This window comes from Rhincodon typus, chromosome 18 (assembly GCF_021869965.1).
Source record: "Rhincodon typus isolate 14 chromosome 18, sRhiTyp1.1, whole genome shotgun sequence".
NCBI lineage: Eukaryota > Metazoa > Chordata > Chondrichthyes > Orectolobiformes > Rhincodontidae > Rhincodon > Rhincodon typus.
In genome coordinates, this window is record NC_063349.1 from 28863524 (window position 1) to 28890916 (window position 27393).

General features: G+C 39.2%; 1 protein-coding gene across 5 annotated transcripts in view; it reads right to left on the reverse strand.

Annotated features, from left to right (window-relative positions):
• LOC109917580 (dedicator of cytokinesis protein 4) overlaps positions 1-27393 on the reverse strand; it is a 410977-nt gene that overhangs the window by 79005 nt on the left and 304579 nt on the right. For all 5 annotated transcript variants that reach the window (XM_048607674.1, XM_048607672.1, XM_048607673.1 and 2 more), the window contains 6 exons: positions 17548-17643; positions 17085-17145; positions 13251-13344; positions 9782-9930; positions 2919-3005; positions 2673-2777 (listed from right to left, as the gene is read on the reverse strand). In XM_048607674.1, coding sequence (XP_048463631.1) covers positions 2673-2777; positions 2919-3005; positions 9782-9930; positions 13251-13344; positions 17085-17145; positions 17548-17643 — 592 coding nt within the window. The remainder of the gene's footprint in view (positions 1-2672; positions 2778-2918; positions 3006-9781; positions 9931-13250; positions 13345-17084; positions 17146-17547; positions 17644-27393) is intronic.

Sequence of the window (27393 nt, forward strand, 5' to 3'; positions counted from 1 at the left end):
TCTTGTGTATAATAATTTTGAGTTGTTCTTCTAAAAGCTACGATTCTGATCTACAGTTAAACAACAATCAGAAGTAGTTGCTGCCTATAACGGAGAAGAGGAAAATGGAAAAGCAGTCACACTGAACCTCTCTTCACGTGTGTTGCCAGTTTTAGAGCAGTATTGGCAAAGGGCTCTGGGAACAGGTCACCCACCTATCTTCTCTAATCCTCAAAAACACACTGAAGTGAGAACATAGGAAGCCCCTTACAAAAAGGTAAACATATATGGTCTTTGCTTTTGAGTGACAAGTCCTGAAGTAGCATAACTCCACGGTGCTCTGACTATGTGACATGCAGTAAAAAACATAAATTCAGAATACAAGATTTGTGAAATAATCTCTCAAAAACATTGATTTATAACATGGTAATATTGAGACTGGCAAAAGGGGTCAAGGCAAGTGTGCTCTGAATTAATTATATTGAGTGTGGGCTTTAATAATCCACCCACAACCTCATACACAATTAGGTTCTTAGGTTTAAAGATGATGGGAATGTAATAAAAAAATCTGATAAATGCAATGATTGTGAGGGACAATACAAACATTCTTATGTATATATCTATATGTATATGAGTGAAATAGAAATATCAAAGTAGATTTCATTACATTAATTGCATTGTTTATTAATAGTTTCTGACATTTTCAAAACATAAAAATCCACTGGTTAAGACTTCTGGTTTGAAAACTAACAAAATCATAACGGAATCATGACCAATCATCGATTATATAAAAAAAATCAATTCATTGTCTTCCTCCTCCTTAACTTAGAAAAAGACACAAACCATTTTAATTAGACTAAGTAAATACTAATTGCCAGTTTTCCTTTTAGATTCTCATCCTCCTGTCTGATGCATCATTTCCTCAGTTAAAAGATAGCCTGCTGCAAGGTCAATATTCAATGCTGATCTCCTTGCAGCTGTCAGGTTGACTTGATAACTTAGAAGGACACACAATCCACTTATTCTGGATTGTTTTCAGCATAGTGCAGAAAATGCTTCGCTTTCACCCTTTTTTGGGTCAGATCATAGCAGATGTATCCACAGACAGGAAGCCAATTGGCTGACCTTGCTCTCAGGCACTTTTCCATGTTCTGAACTGCTGGTGGCTGATGTGTTTTGGTCTTCAATTGTTATTTTACCTCCAACAGTGGAAAACTCATCTCCAGGATTCATCACTTGTAGAAAGGAGATGCAAAACCATATCTAGACTCTTTGTTGTAGTTTCAGTCTGCTGTACTCAGAACTCAGTTACAGTTTGAAAGATGTGTCCCTCACAGTGTTGTGTGTTATGAAAGTGATTCTTTCTTTGTGCAAACAACAGAATTGATTTTGATCTTTTGCCAATCATCTGGTAGAGCAATAAGGCAGCACTTCATTCTTTCAAAGAAATATTCTTCCAAGGCATTATTTTGTGGATCTGGCTTCACAGGAATTGCACTTGAACTACCACTAGCAAGGTAAATTGTATGTTTGAGGTGGGTGCAGATGGGGAGTGGATCAACGTTTTCACTAAGCTGTGAACGTGCAAAACCTGGAAAGTTCCCTGCCGGTTTTGTTTTGTGTTAATATGCATGTGAGACCATGCAAAAGATATATAAAGGAACACATGCCAAACAAAAATCTGGCCACAGAAAGTGACTGTATTTTAAAGAGAATGTTCAATGTGATAGCAAGCACCCAGATTATTTTTGTCGAACCCAGAGGAAGATTCCTGTTCCTCTGTTGGGAGGAGTGTGCGCCAATGCAACAATTGACTAAGCCACTTCTCCTCCCTCACCTGTACTTCAGCTCCATCAGTGCCCAATTAAAATGGTGTGGAGGTGCCAGTGGTGGACTGGGGTGGACAAGGTCAGAAATCACACGACAACAGGATATAGTCTAACAGGTCTATTTAAAAACACAAGCTTTCGAAGCCATAAACCTATTGGATTATAACCTGGTGTCGTGTGATTTCTGACTTAAACTAAAATGGCAAATATTAAGAACGCATGGTAATATGCACCTTTAAAAATGCACTGATTGCATTGCTGGTGTTGATGTGACGGTAACTCCACCAATCCTATTTTGATACGTTTCCCACCCCAAATATGACAAGTAATGACACTCAAAATTTACCTTAATTTGTTAAAAAAAAGTTGAATGTGAATCACAGTTATTTCAATCCTTAATGTGCATGTAAAATATTTCAATTGGAGTGAAGAATATCACTTTTACAAATCTGTATAACCCACAATCACTTTGAATACAAAATTGTGATTCAAGATCATGTGGGGAAAATTATGTCTCATGACACATTGGTTTAAGATTTATATTTTGTACTCCATAATTAAAAAGCTGGTTCTTGGTGTTTGAGAATCTAGCTTTGAATCTCTTTTTTCCCCTCCTGATTCTGTTACATACCATGCTCAGCGCTGATCAGCCCACATATCACATTAAAGCAATACTTCTTACTCAGACAAATGCTCTTCTTTCTGTGCAATTATTATACTGTCAAGACTCATCATTTGCTAACAAAATCTTTAACAAATGAACCATTCACTAAAGTTTAATTACTACCTTTACACATTTACATTGTATTTTTGGCAAATGAATTTCTAATTTTAAATCACATACATTTTATATCATGTACTCACTCTTAAGAAGAACGGAAATTTTTTCCCATAAAATCCAACCCTGAAAAACTCGGGCTCCAAACGCTGCTGATCCATTATTTTATCGTAGAAAGAAGCCTCCATCATCTGAATAATGAATGCACAAATAGAACTGCATGAATGGTATATCAGTTGTAGCACACCAAGTCCCCGCTGTTACCAGATGTCGTATGGTATACTTGCTATGTTTTATTATTTTTCAAGGGTAATTGTTAAATGATATATTACCCTCATCTTGCTCAGATTGCGGTAATCATAGAAGCTCTCATATTGGTCTGCCAACTCCCGGCAAAGGATAATTCCATTTTCCCAACACTACAAAAGAACAAAAGAGAGCCCATTTTTGTCCTCTACTAATACAGAAAACTCTTTGTGAAGACAAAATGAAAACCAATAAAAATATCTGTGTAGCATCATAATTGAAGTAACAAAAAGGAAGATTGGTCAGAGTAGATAAAGGCCATCCAGTCTCTGCTGCCCATAAAGCACACATAGCTAATAATTTCTGATATCTTCTAAAAAAGGGAAAGTGTGGAGTGGGTTTAGTGTGAGGAAAAGATAGGCAATGTAGTTTTGTTAAGTCAAAGCACCTTCCAAAGGATGTGCCTGCTGCTGGACATTCCAAACTTAGTCAACCCTTTGCATCAGATTCAATCACCTGATACCTGAGCAATGTAGGTTTGCAGCAATCTAGATCATTAGTGATATTTTACTGGCTACCTTGGGTCATTAATGGAACCTTGTCTCTTGAATGTGAGACAGAATTGTTCCCATTCCATACAAGTTTGAAAGCAAATTCCCTGTCAGCTAGGATGGTTCTAGCTCGGCAAATAAGAAGTTCTATTTTAATAGGCTGCATGGCTTTAGTTGGTTAAACTCTAGTCATCTCCCTGTACACACTGGGATTGTTGTGACTTACCTCTTGCCAAGCTATGCCTAATCTGTCTGAATTTACAACAAGGAGCATGCTTCCTTAGTGTGTGCATCTCCACACCTTCTTGGACAAACAGAATATCAGCACGGATTTTGTGGGTTTCCAAAGGTCAGATAGTTGGCAGCACAAAATAAACAGCACAAAACGGAAATTAAGCTGTGTACTGTTCTTGTTTGATATTTGGACCCTGCAGCTGATTTACACCTATATGCTTAAGGGCTGGACACATTCCAGTGGCCCTCTGGTTTTGCTTCCATTAATAGTTTGGATGCATTACGCACTAATCTACTTCACTCATAGCTTTCCTAAGTGACCACATTGTTTCATGACCTGAGGATCAGGTATCAGTTCTTGGGTCAAAGGCAGATCCAGGATGCTTGTCCATATAGTCTTTCACACACTTTGTGATAACAGGCTCTATACTATTGGCCTTTTATGTACCACTAAGATGAAGGATAATCATACAAGTGAATGGTATGCATCCCGATACCATGGTGATTTGTTAGTTAGTTAATGGTACTTCAGAAATTATAGACTTAAGGCCTTGAGAAAACTGGGGCTTGGCGAATAGGTTTGTTTGCAATGTCAAGAGCAATGTCAAATGACGTTGCTACCAATGCAGTCATTTGTGCTTGAAAGATGCAAAGGTAATAGGTCAACAAGAAGTATTCACGTTTGAGCAGCTTGGTATCAATTAAATGCAATCTGCAAATAGTGGGGTTTAAATTAACAGCCCAGACTGAAAACAGAACAGAATTCAATGCCATGATGTAAGGTGAAGGGTATTGAGATATTACCTATTGACACCTGTGGAATGCATTTTGAAGTTTTGACTTAAATTATTATTGAAATTAAGGAATGAGATGCAGGGATGACTCATCGCAAATCAGCTTGACATAGATTTTCATGTTTGACATCTGATATCACTAAGCAATAGAACAAATTTGAAACTTAAAACATAAAATCAAGACTTAGAAAAGCAAACTTCAAGCTTGAAATCCAATTATTGGGAAAAGGAATTATATTTTAAAAGTGACCAGAGGTGAGTATGAAGCGGCGTTTGCTTCATTAATCCTGAAATTAAATCATGAATTTTTTGTGTTGAGTATTCTCTAAAAGGCACAAGTTATTTTTGACAATTGTTTAATTCATGAAGAATGGTCTGTGTTTTATTAGGGTAACATGAGGTGCCTTCATGGATCGAATCCCTGTCAACTTTTTGTGAAAAGCTGATTTTATCTTTGTCATCATCCATGCATAGCACATTCAATCAGAAAATTGAAGATCATGCAGATATTAAGTTGCATAGTTGCACAAAAGAGGCTGTTTTGCTCAAGCTGCCTGTAATGCAACGCATCTAATATTCAGCTGCACTCAAGTTTGTACACCCAACCTTCCAGTGCTTCAGTGTCCAATATATGCAGTGTATTTCACACTGATATTTAACGAATGTTCAGATGTGTTTAACATTGAGGAACACATAGCACTATCTTCAAAGGGCTAGGTGAGAAGATTCAATTTCAACATTTTTAATGCCAACTACGTTATCAGGGACAAGCCTAAAAACTAACCTGTGATCATTTACCTTTATGTTTACATTACTTAGAATAATAGAATCCCTACAGTGTGAAAGCAGGCCATTCGGCCCTTTGAGTCCACACTGACCCTCTGAACAGTATTCCACCCAGACCCACCCTCCCATCCTATGTCTGTAACCCTGCATTTCCTATGGCTAATCCACTTCATCTACACATCCCCAGAAATTATGAGCAATTTAGCATGGCCAATTCACGTAACCTTTGAACTGTGGGAGGAAACCAGAGCACCCGGAGGAAACCTCACCATAGTGAGAATGTGCAAACTCCACACAGATTGTCGCCCAAGGGTGGAATCAAACCCAGGTCCCTGGCGCTGAGGCAGCAGTGATAATCACTGAGCTACCATGTTGCCCTATATGTTCATCAGTGACAATCCCACATATCTACCTGTTGTCCATTTGCCAGTATCCTCAGAACCTTTTTTACAGAAGTGCAGTGGATTAATGAGGAGGGGTTGACAACCATAAGCAGTTTGTGGTAACAGACAGATGTTATATGAATGATGCTTAAGGTTTGACTAAGTGTAGCATAGGAGTATACTTCATTGTCACCCGTATTGTAGTATGCCATGTGGCTATTGCACAAAATATCACATGCCAAAGTGATCAATAAGGATATAGCTTGAGGAGAGGTCTTTTATAATATAGTGACAGTGTCTTATCTCTGAGCCAGGAGGTTGGATTCAAACCCCACCTGTTCCAGAAGTAGGAGTAAAACCATCTCTGAACAGAATGATTTGGAAAGTATCTATAGCTTGATAAGAGGTTTCTTGTGGTGCAATGGTAGCATTGCTAGTCCTCTGGGCTAGAATGTCAAGGTTCAGGTCTCATCTGCCCCAGACATTTGTTGTAACATGTCTGAATGGGTCGATTTAACATATCTACAGCTTGATAAGCTGTATCTGCTAATCTGTAACCAACCAGATCTGCCAGTCCCCTGACACACTATCATGATAATGACCAATTTTGTTTTCCCAAAAATATACTTTTTTCATAAAACTTGTAAATAAAAAGCTGAACATTTTTGACTAAAGTAATTAGTGTTTGTAAGAAAATTCAACTTATCCCAAGACAACGTGTGAACAAATTTTCATAGGTTCTTGGTCAGCAAGGAACCAGATGCAGAGATGAGCCGTTTGCTTCAAGGACACCAAAGGTTAACATACAACAAAGTCAGCACAACCACCAAATTTAACCTTAAACCTGCCGAACATTTCTTTGCAGGTAGTCTGCAATGTTGACTGAGTGTCAAACAGACCATCAACTCCTGGAAACACTTCACATAGCTACCCATTCACCAACCATCATCAGACAGTGGGAGCTGGGCTGCCTCATTCACATACGCACATGCTCATACCTTTGATTTTCTTTTTTCACTTTTGCCAGTTATTTTTTAGTTTTCATTCTTGCTAACGTGAGCAAAATCTGCCAATCTGTTGAGATTTTCTTGAAGTGTTTCTAAAAGCTAAAATGCCTTTTATCTTCTTGTTCTTTTCTTCCCTTTAATTGTCTGCATTCCTTTACATTTTTTTAAAAGCTCAATCTTCCTGTCCCACTGCAAGGTGATCTCCCTTCACACATCCAAATTTACAGCTGCAGCTGTGAATAATTTTGCAAATTGCTATTATTTTGCTATTATTGCATTGAAATTCTGACTAGATTTGTCCAAGGCTTTAGCCATTATGACAGAATTATGACAGTAGACAAAAGGTAGCTACATTAGTTATTCATAATTTTCAGATAATTCAAGCGGCAAATGTGAAGAGATCTTAGTGGTGAGGCTTAAGAGTTATCAAGGATGATGCTATAGAAATAGGAAGTGACCTTTCCAAAGTTCAGGCCCAGAAATTTTGATCATACAAAACCAACTAAAAGGCACAAATAAAATTCAGTTGCTTTGGTTTCTTTGACCAATTCGCCAAAGCAATTAAGTTGTAGTTTAGACATCTTAGGTATCTCTACAATTCAGCATTAGCCTCAAATATCAAAAGTGCAATATCTAACATTGGAGCTCCAGAATTACCATGAAAATCAGGTTTGACTTCCATTGTAATAGCACAAAAAGTATAAAGACATTACCTTACAGTGCACAGGTAACTGCTACACTTCATTGAATGATAGGAACTGAAGGAAAATCATTGATCGAAAAGATGGAATCTCTGCAGATACATCATTTATGGATAAACTACATGTTGACTCGAATGGTTATAAACGTAACAATTTGGTTGAAATGCACATTCTTTCAGCGACAATTCACTCACGACAACAAGAATCAATATATAGCATCATACACCTAAATTATCTGCAGGTCCTTCCAAGGCAGGTTACGGAAAGAGAATGACACACTGACATACGGAAATTTTAGGGCTTGGACAAAGAAGTAGATTTTATGTAGCATCTTAACTGAGGAATCAAAGGTAAAGTGGTCTAAGGAAGAAATGCTGGAGCTTCAAGGTGAGGCAGTTAAAAACATGGGTGGAATGGTTAAAATTGGAGATGTATGAGCAGTCAGAAATGGAGATGGCAGATTTCTCAGAGGTGTTTAGAGTTGAAGAAGATTACCGAGATAGGGAAATATATGCCACGATGGGATTTGAGAACAAGATGAGGGTTTTAAATTGAGGCATTGCTTAATAGTGAACCAAGTTAGATCAGCGAGCAGAGCGATTACGTGCAAAAATGACTTTGGAGGGTAGAATGTGGGAGGTTAGCCAGCAGTGTATGGATATAGTCAAATCTCACCCATGTCTTAAGGAAATAATAAGGCATGGATCAGGATTTTTGCAGAATATGAGTTAATGAGAGGATGAGGGTGGGGGAAGGGAGAGAGACCAGAGGGGGCAGTTAGTCTTTTGTTACAGAGGTGGAAATAGGCAGTTTCAGCAATCAGCTCATGGCAAAATATAACATTAAGCATGAGCTGTGTGGTTCAGCCTCAGACAATTAGCAGGGAGAAGAATGGAGTTGGTGGCTTTGGAATGAGGTTACATTTGGCTTTGAAGCTAAAGGATTCAGTCTTCGCTACAGTTAGTTGAAGGATATTTCTGTTCATGCAGTTCTGGATGTTGGATAAGCAGTCTAATAATTTGGAGACAGTGGAGTTGTTAAAAGTTGCAGTGAAGAGGAGGATTTTGATGTTGTCAGTGCACATAAGGAAATTGATGCTGTCTTTTTGAATCATTTCACCAAGAGACAACATGAAGATGAGAATTATGAGGAAGCCAATGACAGATCATTGAGGGGCACCAGAGGTAATGCTACAGAAGCTACAATGAAGTAGTTAGAATGGAACAGCCCTTGAGAAAAAAGATAGTGTAACAAACTATATCAAAAGGTGTACGTAGATGGAGGATGAGGAGGGATTATTTACCATGGTCACAGCCACAAATGACTTAAGTTGTGACTTTGGTGAAGAAAATTTCAACTGTGGTGGGAGGAAAACTGACTTGATGGATTCAAATGAGTAGTTCATGAAAAAATGTGCAAATATTTGGGAGGTATTAGCATATGCAAAGAATTTGAACAGGAAAGGGAGCTTGAAAAAGGGGCAATAGTTAGCAAGGATAAAATGCTCAAGAATTTGTTTTTTGACGAGCTGTGTGATGACCACAGTTTTGAAAAGGGTAAAATATCTTAAAGAAGAGGAACATTAATAGTATCAGATAACCTTGAAGCCAGGAGTGGTCAGCAGTTTAATGGGGATTATGGCGTAGAAAGGAATATTTTTCAAGCACTGCAAATGTTATCCTAGAACAACATATGTTGGTGAAATATATTTCAGGAACTAAAAATATCAATTCAAAGCATTTGAACTAATACCCATAAAATAGTCAGTATTAACCATGATACATTTTTATTTTATAAGAAGTACAATATATAATTATATCTCTGAAGAATGCAATGAGCTTTTAAAAACGAAGAACTTGTAAAATTCAACCATAAATCTCAATAACCTTTGACTCTATTACAGCAAAGAGCACACTGCAATGATAGACAGTGAACATTGAACAGGGAAATGCCATCTATGAAGAGAATGGCAGCAGAATGGCAGGGGAGACGATGCATTCTGGATACTAATAAATGTTCCAGTGCTTTAACATCTACACATGTACAAACGTGGAAATACATTTGATGAAATGCCATGCAGAAGGCATAAATTTATTATCAGTTTGCAAAGCTGCCTTCTTAGGTTTGCAAAGCCCTCAGTTTTCATGCACACAGTAAATTCTAGAACAGAAACATAGAAAAACTGCAACCAGACTAAAAGGACACAATGAAGCAATAAATTCATAAACACATTAGCAACATTTGATTAGGACTTTGCAATTGCTAAGCCCCAGCCCAGGCAAAGAGAGATTAAAGAAAAACTATGAATGAAATGGTTGAGAATTGGGTTTTTAAAAGTTTAAGGGCACTGAAAATAATAGAGACAGACAGAGAGAGAGAGAGAGAGCAGATGAATGTTTGTAATTTGCTTTGCACAGCAGTGAGTGGAGGTCAAATGCAAAAACAGATAGCAAAGTTTAGCGTACGGACACAAACTGCTATTGCTGAACTTACTTTGCCTTTGTCAAAGTTCTGGATGATGGTGAGATGAAGAATCTCCTTGCGCTGCCACTCAGTCTGCATTGGATAATGAAGGAATTCTCGCAGTGGCCTCTCTGACCACTCCAGGAGCTCATCATACAAAAGCAGAGTGTACGCAGCTTCTGTGTTACAGAATAGTGTTGAACAGATATATCCCAAATGAGAAACCACAAGTTAAGTTACAAAATAAAACAAAATCTTTAAATATGTCAATGTTTCATAACATTAAAATAAAAAGTTAAATGAATAATACAATATTCATTTATTTTGCCTGCTAAATGGGATCATTTGTTGGTATGTGTCATCATATGATTTTGGATTATAATTTTTCAAGCCTGTCCTCTGACTATATGGACTAGGGAATCCATGCCTTTTGGCCAGTCAAAATTTGTAGCATCCTGTCCAGTATTAAAAATAATAAATGAGTATTGCTCATTTTTAATAAAACAAAACTGACTTTACCCTTTTGAAATGCATTATCTACTCCCAAGTCGGACGATACATTTAAAAAGTAAAATAAACATTTCAGTAAATGAGCTGTCAGGGACTTTTTCCAAATTATTAGGCATGTGCAGGAGGTTCAAAAATGTTTATGGCTTACAGTTGAACCAAGATTAGTTTGACCTATGGTGTTAGTTGTAGAAATTCTCTTAGGATGGAAAAAGAAATTGCACCTCATTGTATTGCTTTGAAAGTGTTGAGAATTTTCACTGTTGAATTTTGCTATGTAGAGACTCTATGAGAGCTATGAAAGTCGTGAAAACTGAAAATGTTGCAAATCATCTGATTAAGTTCAAAATATGCTTCGAAGTATAACCAAATAAGGTGCATGGAAAGTGGCTTCTACCTTCATTTTTATCTTTAAACATTATAGTAAAATGCAATTATTTTCTAATTCATGCATATTAATAGGGAGCAACCCATGGGGCAGTCAACATTTTCTATTGGCCAGGGAACCCGGGTGCAATTCCAGCCTTGGGTGACTGTCTGTGTCGAGTGTGCACATTCTCCTCTGTGGCTGCATGGGTTTCCACCTACAGTCCAAAGATCTGCAGGTTAGAAGCGTTTGCCATGCTAAATTGCCCATAGCGTCTAGGGATGTGCAGGCTAGATGGATTAGTGATGGGAAATGCAGAACGACAAGTATAGGGTAGAGGGGTGGAGCTGGGTGGAATGCTCTTCAGAGGGTTGGTGTGGACTCAATGGGCTGAATAGCCTGACTCTGTACTAGGGGATTCTATGATTCTATGTACTGAACAATGTAGTGTGGGTATTCTTAGCAGGTAAAGGGGCTTTGGTGTAAACAACTTAATATAATTTGTAACCAAATCATCTAACATGACAATATTGCCGTCTTATTGGCTTTCAACTAGAATTATGCAATATCACACCAACTGCTGTTATCCTAACTCTTGAAAAACAATCCAGCTGTGTACACTCTAAATTCTCCTTCAATTTGAAACCTTAATTTTTTTTCCCAAACAGTCCTCAAAAGTCTTAGCACAGTGCAAAATCTCAATCATATGAGTCACCACTGCGTGTTCACATTTCTCATTTCTATCCTGCCTTAAACAAGACGGTTTGTGTGAAAGTAATCTACTACATGTCATTCAGTTGTAATAACAATACATTAACCCTTGTTACCCACTTGGAGGTTTGATGTTCTGCAACCATCAATAAGCAGGCCATTCCAACCTCCTGTCACATATATGACTGAACCACACTCAACTTCCCCAGTGTCACCAGAATATTTCCTTCAATGCTTTTTCTACTTCTGTGTTTCCTGCAGTTTCATTTTTTACCCTGTCCTTGACCTCATCAACATTTTTCCTTTCTGCATCACGAGCCACAAGTGTGAATCATTTTCCATATATTTGCTAAGGGCATATGATTTAATTCTGTCCATCAACCTTGGTTAATCACTGATGAACTGTAAGTCATCTGGTTATGCATGAATCACTTGTTTACTGACTGCTTCTTAGCTTGAGCTGGAGATTGTAGAACCCCAGGAAGGTTGGTAGAGTGCAGGGAATCAGGCATGTGTAGGGTGGGGTAGATTCAGAAATGCTGGCATCATGAAGGCCCTGGAGAACAGTAGGACTATATAGTCACTTTATCTTTCTATTTCATGCCAAGCAGTTGTAGAAAATCTGAAGCGGAAGTCCTCAGCAATTGGGAGGTGAGCGGTTGTGTGAGATTAGAGCTAGTTTCTGGTAGGGACGAACAGTGTCAATCAAAGGAGCAAGACGAATTGATTGGAACTAGGGTGAGGGGTTAGGGTAGAAAGGCAATCATGGGAGGAAGGACAGGACTGGAAGATTGGCACTTCTAACACATGGAGAGAAAGAGGTTGTGTTTGGTAGAAGGTAGCTTGAAGGATTCCTTCAAGTGCTGAGAAGCACTTTTGCTTTTTCTAGCTCATAAGAAGTGATGCAAAAAGCACACAGCTACTGTCTCCACTTAGTCCCCGATGCCCTGAGTCCTTGGAAATTGTTCAATTTAAATTACACGCCCAGGTGCATTGTGAGAACAGTATTGAGAAATATTTAGTTATAATAAAGTCTCTCAATTTTGGAACACTCATGTCCAACATAATCTTGCACTGTAAACACATTTGCTTACTCAACAGCTTCGGGCCAACTTTACTATTTTTGCATTTTGAACTCCTGTCCTCCACTGTCTCACACTGTTAAAGTCTATGCCTAACTCTTGAAGAAGTGATCGTCAGTTTCTACACCCTGTTTATCACCACAATACCCATTTCCATTTCAGCTATCTGACTGATTTCTACTCCCATTTCATCTTGCTGAAAACCATTTCTCACATTTTTCTTAACTTCTCATTCTCATACCTACAAAAGCTTCAACCTTTCCAAAACTTCGCCATTTTTCCATCCCACACTCCTGACACCTGAAACATTGCTCAGTGCCTGATTTCCTCCTTTCCTCTTTACAACCCCATGTCCTTTAAGTGCACTTAGGAAGTTTATGCTGGAGGTTAGATGTCATGTAACTGTGAGTCCAAATGTATGTTTCATCTGCAACTTCAGAGAAGATTGCACATGATCAGCCTCAAGTAAAGCGGGGGAACTCAGTCAGCTCCTTCTTAAAGAACAGATAAGGTCTTTCAAAAAAAAAAGGATGAATCATCTTGATAAGTAATTCAAGCTCACTAAATTAAAACAAAAGCAACAAATACGCAAGGACGATAACAGTAATTCCCACTTATATGGAGCCCCTAAAAGCTGGAAGAAAGGTATCTTTTCCAGATCTGGGACTCAGCAAGTTCCATTTTTCTCAGTTAAAGGTATAGACAAGTAAAATTTTCACCCTTGGTAGCAAAACATGAGCAACTAATACCCTGATTCTAGAGAACTTGAACTAAAACTATTGAGCAAGTAAAAATTAGGCAAATATAATTTCCCTGTTAAACCACAACATACCTGTGAAGTTTTGTGCCTTTAAATGCAAATCATACAGCTTATGAATGTAACGGATGTACATTTCTTCTTTATTTATTTCTGTTTTATAAAAATTCTGTAAATCAATTGGAAATCTGTTATTAGAAAAATTTTTTACAGTAAGAGTTCTTTTTAAACTTATAAATAAGAATTCATACATTTCTTTCTATTCTCGGTTTTGGTGTGGCTCCACATTTCAAATGCTGAGTAAAATTTCATCAAAATATTGTCATTAAATATCTCAATATAGCTTTTGTATATTTAATAATACTGTAGATTGCGTAAAAATGCAAAGCATAGTGAAGTGACAGGATATCCTTACTAAGACAGTATTTAAGTACTGAAAGAATCTCTTCAAAAGAAAGATTAATCTACGTTGTATTCTGTTCTGTAACAAATTAAACACTGTATAGGTAAACAAAAAAAATCCATAATGTAACATCCAAATGTCTGAAATTATGTACACTTAACATTCTAACACTGTTTACATGATAAATGAATAAGAAAAATAAAACTAATTTTTCAATGGAGAGGAAATGCTCAGAAATGTATTTGCCACTGTTTAAAATATGCAGCCTCTGGCAACATTTTAGCAAAAGATTGATGGACTCCTTCCCACTGTACACTCTTCCTTGCCTCAATATTAACCTGAGGTTAAAAAAGACTTTTTCATCAAATGAAGACGTTCAATATCATTTGTAATTTCTACCATCATCTTGGCTGACCAGATACAGGTCAATACATTGTTTCTAAATCCCCAGTGGTGATGAAAATGATTGCAAAAATTAACTTGCTATTAGAAAGTATTAAAACATTGTTGACAATACTAATTCAGAGAAAACCATCAATGAGGCATAATTCAAGTAAAACTACAGATAGTAACCTTGAGCTATAAAAATCATACAATAAGAAACTAGAAAATAAAAGTAGTCTATTGAAAAAGATATGCTGCTGAAGATTTTTGTTTTGCACTCATCAGGTCAGATGCAAGAATTTCAAAGAGAATAATAATTTATACTACTTAAGAAACAGGGTGCTGATTGGTTGCCAAATTAGGCATATTTGGTCAAGGCATTAACATGGAGAATACACTGGGGATCTCTCACCCCCACAACTTCGTTTAAATTTAAAAGTCTCGGATTAGTCAAAATGTGCCTTAAGGAATTCAAAAGCGTCCCTCAAACTTTTGTTTCATTGAAAAAGCACACTGCCTACAGAGAACCAGGCCCTGCATACGAATACATGTAGCTTCCAGCAAACTTAAGCAGACCACAATGTAGGCCTAACTAATAATGTTAACCTTTGGGGAAAATATTCCCCGGCACATTTCCAAAGCAATGTCTGACCAGAGTTCATTTGCCAACATTATTTCTCATGCAGTATAAATTATTGTTCCCTTTGACATTTTGTATTCTTGTGCCTGTCTTGTTGAGTGCAAAAAGAAAAACATCAATAGCTGGATCTTTTTCCCAACATTATTCAAGTTCTGTACGACAAAGTGGTTAAAATTAACTTGTCTGCAAGGCCAATATCAAATTTTCCTTCTGTGATAAGGTCATGGCTTATTTGTGGATATTTCCACTAAGGCACACAATTAGAAACTGTCCAGATGAAGAGTAAAGTTTCCTCTTCTCTCCGCCAATGATGTGTTCACTTTAGCCTACAGCTGAAATTTTGCAGAAGCATCAGGTGTCCTAATACTGGGGCCAAAGCAATCAGGAACCCTGCTTCAATAGGCAGTGGTACCTAATGGTTGCTCATCTCTGCACACTGTTGGGCCAATCATAGGGCAGCACTATTGTTACTGTAGCTGCATTGAGATGATGAGGTAACATTGATGGTCACGTTCCCTAAAAGACAAAGAAATGAGATCCGGGACCGGGACCAGGGCCAGGAGGCACGCCGTGTCTTTACCACAGTGAGAGCCAGTTCTCCTTTGGGCCGAAGAATGCTAGAGTGCAAGTGTCCTTAGAAGCCGTTATGGCTTACCTGGCAGCCCCCTCCACAGCAGTAGATCTTCCCAATAGATTAAAATGTCCGTGGAGACAGGTTGCGTCCCTTAAGTGGCTCAACTAGGCTCTGGGCAGGTAGCTGATTTGCCACCTTTCATGTCACAAATGGCACGGCTGTGAAAGAATATTAATCATGCCACCCAGACCTCCCCTAAACATTTGTCAACTCCCTGATACTGTTCATCCCATAGTGCTGGGGAAAGCCAGTTTGCACCCCTGTAGAATTTACATTTTCTACCTTGATCCTCTGTTTGATTTCCTTGTAGGACTTCCTAATTGGTGGCCAAATGTGGGTACTTTTGTACTGTACTTGATTAGGAGGATCACATAGGATCATTTTCTCCAGAAAGAAGGCAAGACTATCATCCTGATTCAAATTTAGGCCCTTGGAATAAAAACATTCTATTCTAACATGCCAATTTACCAATATTATTTTATTTCTTTCTTCTTTTTTGTTTCAGGGATAATGTGGTCCATAATGCAAACAATGCAGCGTTAATAATTACCAAGTTGCTATGTTATACTTTCTCACCATAGGGAAATGACACATGAAAACAGGCCAAAAATAACATTCCTGACGACACTAGAAGGTGATCTATGGACGTCAGACTAAGTTCTACACTTGATCATACGATCATCAAAACTACAATATATCAACAAAAATGCTTTGGTGCTTTGGTATGAATAAACAGGTTATATAAATGAAGGATGTGGCCTTATTGCAAGAAATCTACAGCTTTTCTAAGCTTATCCAAAGCATCTACAGCTGATTGGCCCTCACATAGGTTGTTTCTCAAAGCAGGGGAGGTATAAAGGAGGATGCAAACAGCTCGAGGATGAAAATAAACAGAGGTATAGATTTCAAGTTTCTCTTTACCATCCTTCCAGTGTAAACAAGCTTCTCAGTTGAGCATCTTTCTTTCGAATTTACAGCATGTGAACTGTCATACTGAATTAAGCTAGAATATTATAATAATACTCAAATATCAGGATAATCTCTTTAAATGTTAACCCTATAATGCAAAAATTAAGTAAACAGTTTGAAGTTTAAAAAATGAATAAATATATTGTGCATGCTTGACAAGTTTTCTTCTTCCTTTCATTTCAAAAGAAATGCATGACATCTCCAAGACCTTGTTCCCTAAAGGGGAAAAAAACCCCAAACACTTTGAATTACCTCTTTTCTTTTATGACACACTGCCCATTGTGCAGATGGAATCTCCAGTTGGCCAAAAGCCAACTTCAAAAGCTAGCTTTTCAGTCATTAATACCAAGAGGTTTAAGGCTATCATAGGTCAATATTTGACAGTAGCAAACCAAGAGATGCTACTACAGAACGAGTTGCGCTGTCTACGGTAGCAACAACAGCAGCACCATAGCTAACGACATAAGTCTTCAATGTCACTGATGACTTAAGGAAAATGCTTCTTTCCATTTTCAACCCAGTCCTCTGATTTTTCCATAATTTAGAAAAGCTATGGCAGACAGTTTTCTCCCTAAATGAGCTACTAGCAAACCACCAGTTCCTACCCTGTGGCCAACAACCAGATTTCAGGTTGGTATTTAACCACTGGTGATCTTGCTAAGATCAGAAATTCAGTAGCATTGGCAATCGTGAGCTTAAACTCTCGTTATGTAGCTTAATGCTGGCCAAAGTTGATACCCTAAAAAGCAGCTCTACCAAATTGAATTTATAACTAGAAGTGATTCAAATGTCTTTTTTAATTCAGGATTTTTGGAGATGATTGCTATATTCAAGAACCACCCCTTTTGGATCGAACAGATAAATTAAATAGATACTGACCAACAGGCTAACTGTACAGCCAATCTTTTTGCCATCAACCTCTGCCACTTTCATGCAGTCTCTGCAAATGGAAAGCAATTACAGTTTATTCACATTACCAGTGTCCCCTGCAGTTCTTAGCATATCAATAGGACGTTGACACTCATGAGGGAAATTGTTCTACACGATGGAAAAAAAACGACGATAGCACTGAACGCAAAATAAGAAAGAAAATCGTGTCAAAAATGTTTTGTTGACCATGTAATAGTTGTTTGTTTGCACACACAGTAAGTGTCCACAATGGTGCATCCGCTAGATAGAAACCAGTAAAATGATAAACAGTATACAATCATATGAATTTCAGCTCCTGCATTACCAATGTAAATACACAAATTAACACCATAGTTTTCTGTTCAAGTTTGAAAAAAAATTATACCTTCCAATTTTTCAACATGCAGTAAAAGCAAGAACTGTCAAGTCTCACCTGTAATCCAGCAACCTTTCCATTAGGCGAGTTACAGTAGCTACTAGAGAAATACCACTTTCTCGCCAGGTTTCTCTCTCAATTTTCTTCAGCAGGCTGCAGATAGAAAGGAATTTGTCAGTGTTCTGACCTGGTTTATTTGAAACAAGTGCAGTGCAACCACAAGCCCCGATTCACATTTCGTTGATGTCTCACATTACACAGTGTAGTAATTATTTCAGTAATAGGTTACACCAGTCATTTGTATTTCACGAGTTACACCGTATCACAGTAAGCACTCCAAAATATAATTGTAGCAACATCTTACCTAGGGTAAGGCCCAAAAAGTGGAATTCTAGATCCAGGAAGCATTGGCAAAACAAATGAATTTTTACATTATCCATGAAAGAAGCAATAGCGACAGATTCTCCTCAGCAGCAGTCTGCGTCAAAAGTACGTTGTCATGGCTACAACCTTCTTTGCTTATTTTGTCATTATAACTGGCTCTTTTTTTAAAAAAGTAAAATTAGCATAATTGCTATGGGAAAAGTAAATATGCAATAGGAATATACCGCATTTGTGTGCCTGATTTGAATTTTTACCTTTACAAAACATTAAATGTAATTCTATCAAATCACAACAAAGGTAAAAAGAGACTGCCAGTTGAGGAACTGTTAAGGTATTAATGTTAACCCTTCAAGTTCATTTAGCAAAAAGACAAATTTACTTTTAAAATTATTGCACTGCAAATTGCATGGTATGAGTATTTAAAAGAAATCATCAATGATTTACAGATCAAGTTACGTTAAATCTGAATTTTCAAACATTTCTCCTAAAATGAGAGAATACCTTGTTATTGGGTATTACATAAGACATGACGCATTGTTTCTGACTGTGAAGTTTGGGATAATATAGTGAATCTGCCTCTTTGGAAATGTACTATTTATTTCCATTTTCTGATACGTTGTCAAAATCAGATCTTGCCAAGTTAAAAAGCTTCGATAGTAATTAAAATAGGGACAATGTACATGTTAATCAAAAAAAACTCTCAGATATTATTGCTGTTTTCTTTTTACATAGTTTTAAGTTGAAAGGGAAAATTATATTCTCTTGTCTTGTCTCCATAACTACTAGAAGCAAAAATTAAGGCACCAATTTTAGGTTTCGTCACCAAAAAGGAATGGAGTGGGGACACTGGTTAAAATAGCAAGGAAACATTATTTTTGTATCCTGGCGTGCTTCTGTCCATTGTTATCTCAACTACACAACATGTGCAGTTGATTGAACGCCCATTGTGTTGGAACTATATGGTGTCACCCACTTTCAGGATGTCTCAATGTCTGCTCTCTCATCACCCCTTCAATATCTGCCATAGTGTCAGCAATTCAACTGGGCCAAACTACATCACAGTAATTTTAAGCAGTCTGGCTCTTAATGAATCATTGCTGAATGGGATGAGTGACTGCATTAGATGGTGGGTGTGCCATCATACTGTTTGGGTTGCCAAAGGAGTCTCCAGCATCCAGGTCATTTTTTTTTCACATTCTTTACCATATTGCCCTATTACTGCTGATCATGATTGTTTTTATTGCTGACTTCTTTTGGATAGAGGTACAGCTAAAGCAGGAAGAATAGCAGCATCAGCCTCAGCCTCAGAAATCAACACTGGTTGCTAACTGGACCTATTGCAAGGCAGAGGTTTGGGGTTGCTTGTCGGAGGCCCTACCCAGCACAATATGTCAGGCCAAGAGCCACTTTCTTCAAATGATCTGGAGCAGGCAAGTTGCATATCTTGAAGGGGTCTACAACTGATTTCTGCAGACCACAGTGACAGGATCTGCTGCTTACTGGGACAGGTGATTGCATTTTGCCAGTGGTTCTCAAGCAGTCACAGCCTCCCATTTATATGCCATTAACTCCTTCTATTCTACTACAGAGGACTGCATCTTCCAGTTAACAACACAGCTGCAATAAGCAAATTCACCAGTTTGCTTGTACATTTTCCACATTGACCTTAACAACCAGCACGAGAACGGTCAGAGTTTTGCATCAATAACTAACTTCTACTGCATCAAGGGTATAATGAACAGCATTACACATTCTCACTGAGACACCAGAATACAAGTCTTAAGTATAAGATTGATATCCAATCACAGAAACAGGTTCATATAAAATCTGTATAAAGTCCCTGAGTTGCTGTGACAATGCATTTATCCCGTGACAGCATTCCATTATGAAAAGGAAAGAGTAATGGTTTGTTTCAACCCCAAATAACCTCGCCACATCTGAGTCAGACACATATAATTAAAAGACAAGGAACTACAATCCAGATACCCAAGCAGAGGTATAGGTGCCTTGATATGTCTGAGACTCCTGAAAATATGCTCCAGAGGGGCATAACATAAACATCATAGTGGCAAGCTGCATGCTGCACAATCTCATCTCTCTGTATTTACAGCCTTTGTTGCAGCCTTCACAATTCTCTTCCTGCTGAAATAAAGGACATTTAAACCTTTCAGCCAAATTTTACATCAGTATCACACTGACAAATTATGAAACCGCATTAGGCCAAAATGTGATAATGGTGATAAATCTAATGACAAACCTAATATTTGTCTTCTGTTCATTTCTCACCCAGAAGTCAACGGAGGATAATTTATTATACGAAGATGCCTAAAGCTCAACAGCTTTGACAAGATCATTCCCAGAGACCTCAATAAAGCTAATGCTCATAAGGGGTTATGCTCATATTGGCCTTCACATGGCCAGTAACTTCTGGGTAGTTGAGTATTTGCAGGCCCAGCTGTGGACTGCCACACCTCAGCTTCTGCCACAGCAAGCAGGTCCAGCTGATCTTCTGGTGCAAATGTGAGATGGGGTGGTGAGGGAGCAGAAATTCTGACATCTTGAGGGAGGGCAACACATATGATTCTCATTAAGTTTTCTATTAGTGAACATTGCCAAGATTCAGACTTCAAAACATACAGTACAGTCGACAAAATCCCTGCAATCATTCTAGTGTTCTAATGGAAGACTTTAAAAGATTCCATACAAATGAGCTAAGATGGACCAAATGGTTTTCCTCATCTATAATTACTTTGTGATCTTGTGAAGACAGTGTACTATACTGAAGGAAGCACACATTAATTACTTTTTCACACGAGGAGCATTTGGGACTCTGCATTGTAATGTTGGAAGAGATGAGTAAATAGGCGTTGCATCTGTTATAATAATAACAGAATAATGCAAGGAAACAAAAGCTAGAAGAGTGAATGATAGAGGGAAAGAGTCATACATTAGGAAAGCAATGAGGAGAGGGGAACAGAAATATACTTGGTGGTAGGAACGCATGGTCGATGGTAAAAAATATCTTGTTAATTCAGAAGATCACTGCGGTGATAGGTGAGGGAAAGAATGACCTTGTTTCTGTTGTGCTGCGAGAAGGGTGGGGGAACAGAAATACAGGAAATATATCAAGCTGGTCAAGGTCTTTATTCAATATTGCCAGTGGAGGAAATGTGTTGGCAACTGAATGGAACTCATCAAACCAGATGTAGCTAACCAGATGTAAAATATATTAATGAGAGAGAAAGAGAGAAAGAGAGAGAGAGAGATCTGTGGGATTGTAATAGAAATCAGTGTGAAGTCCATTTTTGAAGATGCAGTGGGGAAAAAATATAGGAAGGTAAGGTAAAAGATAGAGAGCAACCATGCAAAGGTGAGAGACTGGTGAGAATTGGAAGTATATTTAAAGAAATTATCAAAATCAGAGCAAATGGCATCAACATTATTGTCTATGAATAACTGGATTCAGGGCCTGACAAATGCCATCCTTTCTTATTGCATGGGAGAAAACTATAACAATAAACATAAAATTGTAGGTAACATAGTGAATCTAGTTTTGAAAATATTCTTGCAGATAACACCATGAAACAGAAAATATCTCATATTTGTGTAAATCACTGTAAAACACATTGATATTTAATTGATTGTGACCCCTTTGGTATTTTCCTTCTGTGGGCGTAATCTTATGGGGAGAACCAGCTTTGAAATTCCTTCATAACTGGTTTACATTCCTGACTGTTCAACATGGAGACACAATCTGAGCTGTTTTGTTGTTGAAGATTAACTCAGAGCTGCATTGGCAGAGGTCTGCAAACGCATTGTACACCTTTGGCAGTAGGAAGAAGATTTTAAAAATAAAAATATTTTATTAACCTTTTACGTGCTTATTTTTAAACTTATGTCATTGAAATCAATCTCACAGTATTTTAAAACTCATAATAATGGATTTTAGTTGGTTTAGAATTTCAACGCGGGTTTTACAATTAATTGATTAGTCTAGTTAATATTTTTGTAGTAATGTGACTTCCGTAGGAGTCTAAAAATAATAACGTCTTATGTGTAACTGACTTCCAAAAATTTGTATTGCCAACGAGTGCACGGCATCTGTAGCAAGTTAAAGAGAAATTGAACTTCATGGCACTCATATTGCAAGAACAAGGCCTAAATTCTAGACAAAAGGTTCTGTGTCCAAAAGACTCTTCAAAAAATTCCAACCTGCATTCAGGTTAGGTCATCTTTCTGACATTTTTGGTGGCCATCCCAAATAGGTGTCCTTGGCAATTGTCATACCCTGGGAACAGGGCTGTTTCACATGCAAACCTAGGGCCTAAAACCAGCTTTAGATCCCAACATGACATTCAAGGGCATTAAGTGACAAGAGCTGGGCAGGTGTCTTCCTCTGACTTCACAATCATTGTGATCATTTCCTTCTCTTCGCCCCTTATGAACTACACAGTGCTAGCTAAATCATTTTAGTGTCTTCAGCTGCCGACTTACAACATTTTCTGTTAAAATCATTCATTCACAGGAGATGGATTGTGGGGAAGCATATTCAAGACATTTGGGAATCTGTGGATTTGTGACAGAGGTCAAAATGAAACCCATGAATGGCTAGGCCCACATTCATTGTCTATCCCCGATTGTGCTGCTTCTTTAAGTTTTAAAATGTTTTAAATTAGAACATAGAACATAGAACATTACAGCGCAGTACAGGCCCTTCGGCCCTCGATGTTGCGCCGACCTGTGAAACCAATCTGAAGCCCATCTAACCGAAACTATTCCATTATCATCCATATGTTTATCCAATGACCATTTAAATGCCCTTAAAGTGGGCGAGTCTACTATTTTTGCAGGCAGGGCATTCCACGCCCTTACTACTCTCTGAGTAAAGAACCTACCTCTGACATCTGTCCTATATCTATCACCCCTCAATTTAAAGCTATGTCCCCTCGTGCTAGCCATCACCATCCGAGGAAAAAGGCTCCCACTGTCCACCCTATCTAATCCTCTGATCATCTTGTATGTCTCTATCAAGTCACCTCTTAACCTTCTTCTCTCTAACGAAAACAGCCTCAAGACCCTCAGCCTTTCCTCATAAGACCTTCCCTCCATACCAGGCAACATCCTGGTAAATCTCCTCTGCACCCTTTCCAATGTTTCCACATCCTTCCAGAACTGTACGCAATACTCCAAGTGCGGCCGCACCAGAGTTTTGTACAGCTGCAACATGACGTCATGGCTCCGAAACTCAATCCCTCTACCAATAAAACCTAACATACTGTACGCCTTCTTAACAACGCTATCAACCTGGGTGGCAACTTTCAGTGATCTATGCACATGGACACCGAGATCTTTCTGCTCATCCACACTACCAAGAATCTTACCATTAGCCCAGTACTCTGTATTCCTGTTACTCCTTCCAAAGTGAATCACCTCACACTTTTCCGCATTAAACTCCATTTGCCACCTCTCAGCCCAGCTCTGCAGCTTATCTATGTCCCTCTGTAACCTACAACATCCTTCTGCACCATCCACAACTCCACCGACTTTGGTGTCATCCGCAAATTTACTAACCCATCCTTCTACGCCCTCATCCAGGTCATTTATAAAAATGACAAACAGCAGTGGCCCCAAAACAGATCCTTGCGGTACACCACTAGTAACTGAACTCCAGGATGAACATTTCCCATCAACCACCACCCTCTGTCTTCTTACAGCTAGCCAGTTTCTGATCCAAACCGCTAAATCACCCTCAATCCCATGCCTCCGTATTTTCTGCAATAGCCTACCATGGGGAACCTTATCAAACGCTTTACTGAAATCCAAATACACCACATCAACCGCTTTACCCTCATCCACCTGTTTGGTCACCTTCTCGAAGAACTCAATAAGGTTTGTGAGGCACGACCTACCCTTCACAAAACCATGTTGACTATCCCTAATCAAATTATTCCTTTCTGGATGATTATAAATCCTATCTCTTATAATCCTTTCCAACACTTTACCCACAACCGAAGTAAGGCTCACTGGTCTATAATTACCAGGGTTGTCTCTACTCCCCTTCTTGAACAAGGGGACAACATTTGCTAGTCTCCAGTCTTCTGGCACTATTCCTGAAGACAACGACGACATAAAGATCAAAGCCAAAGGCTCTGCAATCTCCTCTCTAGCTTCCCAGAGAATCCTAGGATAAATCCCATCCAGCCCAGGGGACTTATCTATTTTCACACCTTCCAGAATTGCTAACACCTCCTCCTTATGAACCTCAATCCCGTCCAGTCTAATGGACTGTATCTCAGTATTCTCCTCGACAACATTGTCTTTTTCCTGTGTGAATACTGACGAAAAATATTCATTTAGCACCTCTCCTATCTCTTCGGACTCCACGCACAACTTCCCACTACTGTCCTTGACTGGCCCCAACCTTACTCTAGTCATTCTTTTATTCCTGACATACCTATAGAAAGCTTTAGGGTTTTCCTTGATCCTACCTGCTAAAGACTTCTCATGTCCCCTCCTGGCTCTTCTTAGCTCTCTCTTTAGGTCCTTCCTGGCTAACTTGTAACTGTCAAGCGCCCTCACTGAGCCTTCACGCCTCATCTCTACATAAGCCTCCTTCTTCCTCTTGACAAGAAATTCAATTTCTTTAGTAAACCACGGTTCCCTCGCTCGACCACTTCCTCCCTGCCTGACAGGTACATACTTCTCAAGGACACGCAGTAGCTGTTCCTTGAACAAGCTCCACATTTCAATTGTGCCCAGCCCCTGCAGTTTTCTTCTCCATCCTATGCATCCTAAATCTTGCCTCATCGCCTCATAGTTGCCTTTCCCCCAGCTATAACTCTTGCCCTGCTTTATATACCGATCCCTTTCCATCGCTAAAGTAAACGTAACCGAATTGTGGTCACTATCACCAAAGTGCTCTCCTACCTCCAAATCTAACACCTGGCCTGGTTCATTACCCAGTACCAAATCCAATGTGGCCTCGCCTCTTGTTGGCCTATCTACATACTGTGTCAGGAAACCCTCCTGCACACATTGGACAAAAACTGACCCATCTGAAGTACTCGAACTATAGCGTTTCCAGTCAATATTTGGAAAGTTAAAGTCCCCCATAACAACTACCCTGTTACTTTCGCTCCTATCCAGAATCATCTTTGCAATCTTTTCCTCTACATCTCTGGAACTTTTCGGAGGCCTATAGAAAACTCCCAACAGGGTGACCTCTCCTTTCCTGGTTCTAACCTCAGCCCATACTACCTCAGTAGACGGGTTGTCATCAAACGTCCTTTCTGCCACCGTAATACTGTCCTTGACTAACAATGCCACACCTCCCCCTCTTTTACCACTTTCCCTGATCTTACTGAAACATCTAAACCCCGGAACCTGCAACAACCATTCCTGTCCCTGCTCTATCCATGTCTCCGAAATGGCTACAACATCGAAGTCCCAGGTACCAACCCATGCTGCAAGTTCACCCACCTTATTCAGGATGCTCCTGGCGTTGAAGTAGACACACTTCAAACCACCTTCCTGCCTGCCGGTACACTCCTGCAACCTTGAAACCTTATTTATGACCTCACTACTCTCAACCTCCTGTACACTGGAGCTACAATTCAGGTTCCCACCCCCCTGTTGAATTAGTTTAAACCCTCCCGAAGAGCATTAGCAAATTTCCCCCCCAGGATATTGGTACCCCTCTGGTTCAGGTGTAGACCATCCCGTTTGTAGAGGTCCCACCTACCCCAGAATGAGCCCCAATTATCCAGGTATCTGAATCCCTCCCTCCTGCACCATCCCTGTAGCCACGTGTTCAACTGCTCTCTCTCCCTATTCCTCGCCTCGCTAGCACGTGGCACGGGTAACAAACCAGAGATAACAACTCTGTTTGTTCTAGCTCTAAGCTTCCACCCTAGCTCCTTGAATTTCTGCCTTACGTCCCCATCCCTTTTCCTACCTATGTCGTTGGTGCCTATGTGGACCACGACTTGGGGCTGCTCTCCCTCCCCCTTAAGGATCCCGAAAACACGATCCGAGACATCACGGACCCTGGCACCTGGGAGGCAACACACCAACCGCGAGTCTCTCTCGTTCCCACAGAATCTCCTATCTGTCCCCCTAACTATGGAGTCCCCAATGACTAATGCTCTCCTCCTCTCCCCCCTTCCCTTCTGAGCAACAGGGACAGACTCTGTGCCAGAGACCTGTACCCCATGGCTTACCCCTGGTAAGTCATCCCCCCCAACAGTATCCAAAACGGTATACTTGTTTTTGAGGGGAATTGCCACAGGGGATCCCTGCACTGTCTGCCTGTTCCCTTTCCGTCCCCTGACTGTAACCCATCTACTTTTTTTCTGTACCTGAGGTGTGACTACCTCCCCGTAACTCCTCTCAATTACCCCCTCAGCCTCCTGAATGATCCGAAGTTCATCCAGCTCCAGCTCCAGTTCCCTAACACGGTTTCCGAGGAGCTGGAGTTGGGTGCACTTCCCGCAGATGAAGTCAGTGGGGACACTAGTGGTGACCCTTACCTCCCACATTCTACAGGAGGAGCATACAACTGCCCTAACATCCATTCCCACTGTTCTGAATTCCCAAACAGACAAATTAAAAAAAATATATACTAGTAGCCTTACCAAATCAGCGCTCAGAACCTTTTTTTTTGGTTAGAGGAGGAGGATGGGTGGGAGACACTACCTAGGTAGTGTTTCGGGTAAAGCAACCGCCCAAATATATTACCTATTAGGTACATTTAAGCTTTTCCAGCTTGTAAAGAGAGGGCTGTTTGACATTTTCTTCACAGCAAGGTAACCAAATGCCTTTGATTAAGCTAATTTCAGTCCTTATCGTAAGACTTCCCTAATAGAAGATCATCTAAAGACAATAGCTTCCAAATCAAACGAGACATTGTCGACTTATTGTTGTGAATGCAATGACATGAGAAAGGGTACTTTAAATATGTGCATTGTATCTCGAATGCAAGGGAAAAAAAATCAATGCAAGGGAAAGAGGACGGTATAAGCAAGTGAATCTTGTTTAATACCTGCCAATAAGCTTTCTTCCTTCCTTCAATTGACCAGGGGAGAAGTGTGCCTTGGGTAGGGTGTAAAATCAAGCAATAGCACATGCATAAAATAGGCTGCCCCTTTGCAATCGTTTATTCTGCAATTCCATGCAGGATATGCCTCAACCTTACAGGATCTTCCTTTGAAAAAATACATGGCTGTTTTCATGACCTGTTTTCTTTTTGAATAACAGGTTTTGTTTGTATTTTATTACAATGAATCCTGCAAGGTTACAAAATAGCTAATGCTCAAGGACTGATCTAACCTTAATTTAAATGATGTAACTGCAAACCAAAAGGCAGGCAGTTTTGCGTACATTTGTGGTTATTTCCTGCATTGTTTTCAACAGCACTTGCTACTGACTGACAGAATGCCCTGCCTGGGAAAGCAGCATTAAGCACCAATCAAATATGGATATTTCTGGCATTGATACTTCAGTGTTGAGTGCATTTACCCA